Source organism: Amphimedon queenslandica, unplaced genomic scaffold (assembly GCF_000090795.2).
Source record: "Amphimedon queenslandica unplaced genomic scaffold, v1.1 AMPQUscaffold_13512, whole genome shotgun sequence".
Lineage (NCBI taxonomy): Eukaryota > Metazoa > Porifera > Demospongiae > Haplosclerida > Niphatidae > Amphimedon > Amphimedon queenslandica.
This window is the reverse complement of record NW_003546252.1, coordinates 522,765-528,703: the sequence shown is the minus strand read 5'-3', so window position 1 is coordinate 528,703 and position 5,939 is coordinate 522,765. Positions and strand designations below refer to the sequence as shown.

Genomic DNA, 5,939 nt, shown 5'->3' with positions numbered 1-5,939 from the left:
GTATATGTACATATTTATGACTACATACTGTACATTTATAAAGCATCCAATAAATACCACATGTACATGCATACAATACAAACACAAAATATATGTACATCTATACATAGGGCGGCAGCAGGATTGGAAGAGCAGTTGGGCAAAAAAATGGCGCATGAAGCATGCAGTGATTTTGATTACACCCACCTTTTTGCACATAATTTGGGTGTATACTTAACGCACGCATAAAATATGATATACCACTAAAATATGCCTAAAAGGCCCCCTATCTTATCTGTAAAGTTCTATTCAACCTGTGAAGTGCTAGTCCTGGTCCTCCTGGAAGGCTTGTTGACAAAGGAAAGCAGAAAAGACTGTCTCTTGCTAGCTATGATGATTATTCATGACTAAAATTGAGGTCATAAACACACTCAAAATCGTGAATGTTATATTTAATCAAATAATAATGTTATATCCACTCAAAAGAGCTGGATTTTTATTGTTGGACAGGTATCTTCACTCAATACTAAAAGCAAGAGTAAAATTTTACTTCAGGGCTTGCCTTCCATCCCTAATCTATAAAAAATTATAACAATGGAGAATTCTCTTTTAGGTACTACAAGATGTTTTGAGTAATTTCAACTTAATTATCAATTGGGTGGAGCTCATAAAGTAAAGGTGTAAATCGAGGTGTAAATAGACTAATAGTGTGAATGAATGAAATGAGTTTTCAGAACCTCCCATTATTTGCATAGGAAACTTCAGCAAATCATTCAGCCCATGTACTGGTACTGTAGGGCTCCACAAAATATTTGAGTAACCAATTTGCATGTTCATCTTAATTTAATACTCACTTGGTTTTCCTGCTGTCTTCAAGTTTTGTCTAACTCTACCAGTACCACTTCTTGGATGATTGATGATCATATTTATGATAAAAAATCATCAAGCCCCACCCACGTGTAGATCTAACATGCTCACATGTTCAACATGCTCACCAGTGAGCTCACCATTAAGCCTAATAGATGATACTATTGGCGTTATTGAGGTAAATCATTGTAAAAATGTTGAGAGGTGTCTTACGCAAAGAAGTATGAAACTGGTGAACCTAAGTTGGGAGACATTATATCTACTCCAAGTCTCAAATGCTCTTAGTTTGGAGTAAAGGAGAGAATGTTGCAGCTGAAGAAATTGATCATTGCCAACCTCTTATCATATTGGATGTTAGTCTAGATCTAGATCTTTGTTGCTTTACAGTTACACCCTATACTATAGCCTAGGGTGCAAAGCATCAAAGATCATGCATATGGATTTATAGATATAAGCTAAAGCAGAGATAATTGATAGATCTACTGTTTGTTTACAGATTCAGTGTGAGACTTAATTTACTCATAAAATCCAATGTTTAACATTTGCCTAGATCTAGCCTTTAAATAAGACTTGAATAATGAATTTGATACTACCCAGAACCGTTTTATTGTTTAATAGACTATTGCAACAATATATAAACACTGAAGTGACATGCTTATTCTTTTGTGGTGCATATAGAGCTAGATCTAAGTAATCTCTAACTTAAAAGCAAAAATAATAATAAAAATACAATTATAAAAATACAGCTAAACTAGTTCAGTTATTTCCTTTTCTTTTTTTCTTTTTGTTTACCACGAAAAAGCTCCTGCATAATGTCTGGATCATCAATAGGTGAAGAGATAGCATAATCTGCTATTTCATCATTATCTGCCTCATCTTTTTGATCAATACCCAGAATTTTATTAAGCTCGTCATGTATATCCTGTAGTTCTTCAATCTTACTGCTAATAATCTCAATCAACATGGTCCAAGTAGTCGTAGTCATATGAGCTATGGATTCAATTTCAGCATGCACACCAGATATTTGGTGATTAATTTGTGTCAATTTAATATCATCTTCAGGTGACAATTTTGGTGATTTCTGCAATTTCTGGACCTCTTTTAAAATAATACTTTTTTGATATTCAAATTTTTCCATTGCTGTGCTGAATCTGTTGTGTTCTTCTTTCTTTCTTTTGTGGTCATCACTCTCAATATGTGCTTCATATTCATTTTCTGTACTATCTTGTCTATCTAGTTCCTTGCTACCAACCATTCCTGACCTTGATGTATTTTGAATATTAATGTTACATATTTTGCATATGCCATTCTCAATCATATTTTCTTTAAGTTTGCTGGTAAAGGTGCCTTCCTGCTCCTGGACTTGAATTGTGACAGACTCTTGTAGCACAATGAACTCCATATCTTGTTCAGCTTCTTGTTCAGCTTCTTGTTCTGGCTCTTGTAATACTTGATCTTGTTTAATCAATTGATGATTAGATATTAAATTTTGTCTCAATCGAATGCTTGGATAAAAACTTGGATGTCGCACAGTATCAAAATTCAAAAAATTACCCTGGATGCTAGGAAAAATTAGTTGAATTTCTACATTTTTTACATCTCGAAGGAGATAAGTAATTATTTCAAAAATCTGTGGAAGATTAGTAGCTTCAATCAGATTAGAGAAAACTTTCTCAGCAAAAGGTGGCTTTGTTGTTCTGTTTAAAGTTAAATCCAAATTTGTTACTAGAAGGATCAAATTTTTATGAACAGATTCATTTTCCAGTGTAGGTCGAGCAATGATTAAATTAACAGAGATTGTCAGAATCAAGATAACATAATATCTTGTTATTGTATGATCATGGTTGCTGATGACACGGGGCAAGATAATTTGAAGTAGGAGATTAAGGAGTTTTTGCAGCTGTGAAATTGCAAAACGGCCAACATCAGAAGAGTATCTAAAATTCTCCAAGCTTTCATCAACACAGGCTTTCATTAAAGAATATTGATACTTGCTTTGTTGTACAAGGAAATTGAAGTTTTTCATCATAGATTCAAAAATACGTGGAACAAAAATGTTTTTTCTCCATGCCAAAGAAATAAGATAAAAAGAAGAAAGGCTTTGTATAATCACAATATAGAGTAAATTTTCATCTGATATTGAGCGAAAAATATCATGTGAAAAAGCAATTTCACTTAGCATTGTGTTAACCATGCCTATAAATTTCAAAACTTTATGTTTAGCTGACAGCAAATAAGTGGCATTAACCCATAAAAGAAAGGCATGTTGCGATGGAGAAACGAATTTTTTTAGATTCTCATGTAAAAATTTTGTGTTGCTGTTCACAATCAAGCTTAATCTCCACAATTGCATGCATTGGTCAAACGAAGAAAAACCACAGCTTTCTTGCTCCTTCAAAATTTTATCAAAATCAGCTTTGAAGCAGTCTGTGATAGATACACAGGTTTGTAAACGTTGAAATTGGAATCGTCTCCAGGCATGATTGTGAAGAACACTTAAAGGTGAAAACATTATAGATAAAATATTCTGAGACTCTGGATAACAGTTTATAGCCACATCTAATTCCACAATCATGCTAAGCCTATTAAGATATCGCATAAAAATTGAAACTGCACTAGTTGGTATTAAACCTTTCTGTTGAACTTGTTTATGAAGAGTATATTTTGATAATGTATGTTTTATGGCATGGCTATTTCTTAACCAAATTACACAGCAACTTTGCAAGTGCTCTTGAATTCTTGCATGCACTTCTTTTTCCAAGAGTGTAAGATCACTTGCGGAATGTTGAATAGGAAGCCAAAACCCTTGAGAGGGTGGCACAAATATCTGACCATTTGGAAGCTTTTGAATTTGGTTTATCATTAAATATGATGATATCCATCCAGATTCAGCCCGAGAGAGTTCTTTCGAAGTTTTTCCAAATACTTTTGATAGCCGTATTGCTCTCAAGCAATAATCCAGTATATCTTCTGGAGGAATATTAGGCTTATCACATACTGTAAGAAGTACATTAACTGACTCAAAGACACCTCCTTCATTATGAAGCTCTTCAAAAATTTCCAGTGCCTTTTTGCATGTCTCAGTATTGCAGGTAATTTTGGCCTCTACTAGTAATGCCTGAGCAATCAATTGTCTAGAACATCTATCTGTCAGATTTTTCAAGGATTCAAGAATACTTTGTGCAGCAACAAGGTTAGATGCACTATGCAAATTGGAATATATTTCACAAAGCAAAAACTGAGCCTCTTTTTCTTGAGATCCACTCTCACGCCTTGTTATATCTGCTGCCTTGATGTAGAGCCCATGTCTCCAAGCAAGTTTAAAGGCTTCTTCATAATCACCTGTCTCAATTAGTAGATCGATTACATCATCATAAAAACAATTTATTTCTAGATATTTGGCTTTTAAAATTCTGCTTTCAAGGTGCTTGATAGCTTCTCTTACAGCCTCACTGTCTCCTTTTGACATGTAAAATCTGACACAATCATAAGCCAACTTATTAATCTGAAAGCCTTTAATAGTAACTTTGTCTTTGTACTCTGCTGCTTTTCTCAGAGCTAAAATTTTCTGGTTATGACCCAGAAGTTGCTTTACAACTCTGTTATACTTCTTTTTTAGTTCACTCATTAATATAAAACTGTCAAAGTCTTCAGCTAAAATATAAAATTCTCCAGCTTGATTTACCTACATAAAAAACAAATAAACATGTGGCTTACATGCTATAATAGAACTTACTTTGCCAAGCCTTTCAAATAGTTTTGCAATATTGCTGTAATACTGTCTCTTTTCATCCTTTGAGCACTTGAATTTTGTCACCCTTAAACATTTTGCAGCCTTTAAAACCACTTTTCTTTCATGCTCAACTTTATCAGCCATTAAGAAGTACATTGCTGCCTTGAAAAAATCCTGTTTCTCAACTTCCATAAAAGCAAGTACTTGGTATATGCGATCTCTTGCTTGAGCTCGTTTATAAGAAACCATTGCCTGCTTCCACAATTGTTTCGACATCAAATAATCTCCAGCTTTCTTCCATTCCTCTGGTGTGCTTCCTTCTGCTGTAAAACTAGCTCCAGAATCTTCTAATGTGAATGTTCTCATTAGACCTTTTTTCAGAAAATATTCATACATTGGGTGCTGGGTTTTTCCATGGCTAGAGAAGTCACAAATCCATAAATTTCTTTTTGCACGTGTGAGGGCAGTGTACAGACATTTCAATTCAGCATTAAGACTCTTGTGTTCTGATTCATCATATTTTTTAAGAGTACTGTCATGCTTTTTGGATATTTTTTCACTAGATCTTTCAACATGAATGCAAGTGTAAGCACTTACAAGTTCCCAACTTTTCTCGTTAACCTATGCAAAAAATAAGCAACTTTTACAAACTATAAAAATTGCAAAATAACAAACAATCATCTCACTATAACAAATAAAATCATAAAAAATTATCTACTGGTTAAAATTTCGAGCCATTTCAAAAAATCATAAAACAAATTTGAACAAAATCAGTTCAAAGTTAATACACAGCATACTGTGTAATAAATAATCAAATTTTGATCACAATCAGCTCAAACTTTTCATGCAACATAAGTTAGTATATGTATTATGTATTAGAAAAGATATCAAAATTCCTTCCAAGCTATTTCTATTGGATAGGAGACAATTACTATTATCATTATCCAATGCCTGTCAAGCAAAAATAGTTAGCTAAAACAAAAATGTATAATTAAATGCCAAGTATAAACATACTTTTGACTCTGAGAAGAAATTGTAAAGCAAAACATCATTGAATTCAAGGCCTTTTGCTTCAAGGACTGTAAAGACAAGTGCTTTCTTTAGTGATTCTGGAACCAATGTATCTTTTGATGGAATAATGACTGCTTGGTGAGCTCCAAACTCAATCTCCCGTCCTCTGTTAAATTGATTACCAGCTAACATATAAGTTAACTCATCAGGATCATCATAATATAGCAACAATGGTTTTTGAAGATTCTTCACATTTTGATGAGATATATGCTGATTATTTTGTGGTATGCTGTCAAATGAGTTCTTAAAGAAATGATCCAATAGCTCAATCACACTATCAGCAACACTA

The 5,939-nt window shown here is 33.4% G+C and overlaps 1 protein-coding gene across 1 annotated transcript in view; it reads right to left on the bottom strand.

Annotated features, from left to right (window-relative positions):
• Positions 1-1,606: 1,606 nt before the first annotated feature.
• The window catches only part of LOC109588045 (uncharacterized), an 8,915-nt gene continuing 4,582 nt past the window's right edge, over positions 1,607-5,939 (bottom strand). Inside the window, exons 6-8 of the mRNA XM_020004241.1 lie at positions 5,594-5,936; positions 4,583-5,200; positions 1,607-4,531 (exon numbers count right to left, since the gene is read on the bottom strand). Of these exons, the coding sequence (XP_019859800.1) occupies positions 1,607-4,531; positions 4,583-5,200; positions 5,594-5,936 (3,886 nt within the window). The remainder of the gene's footprint in view (positions 4,532-4,582; positions 5,201-5,593; positions 5,937-5,939) is intronic.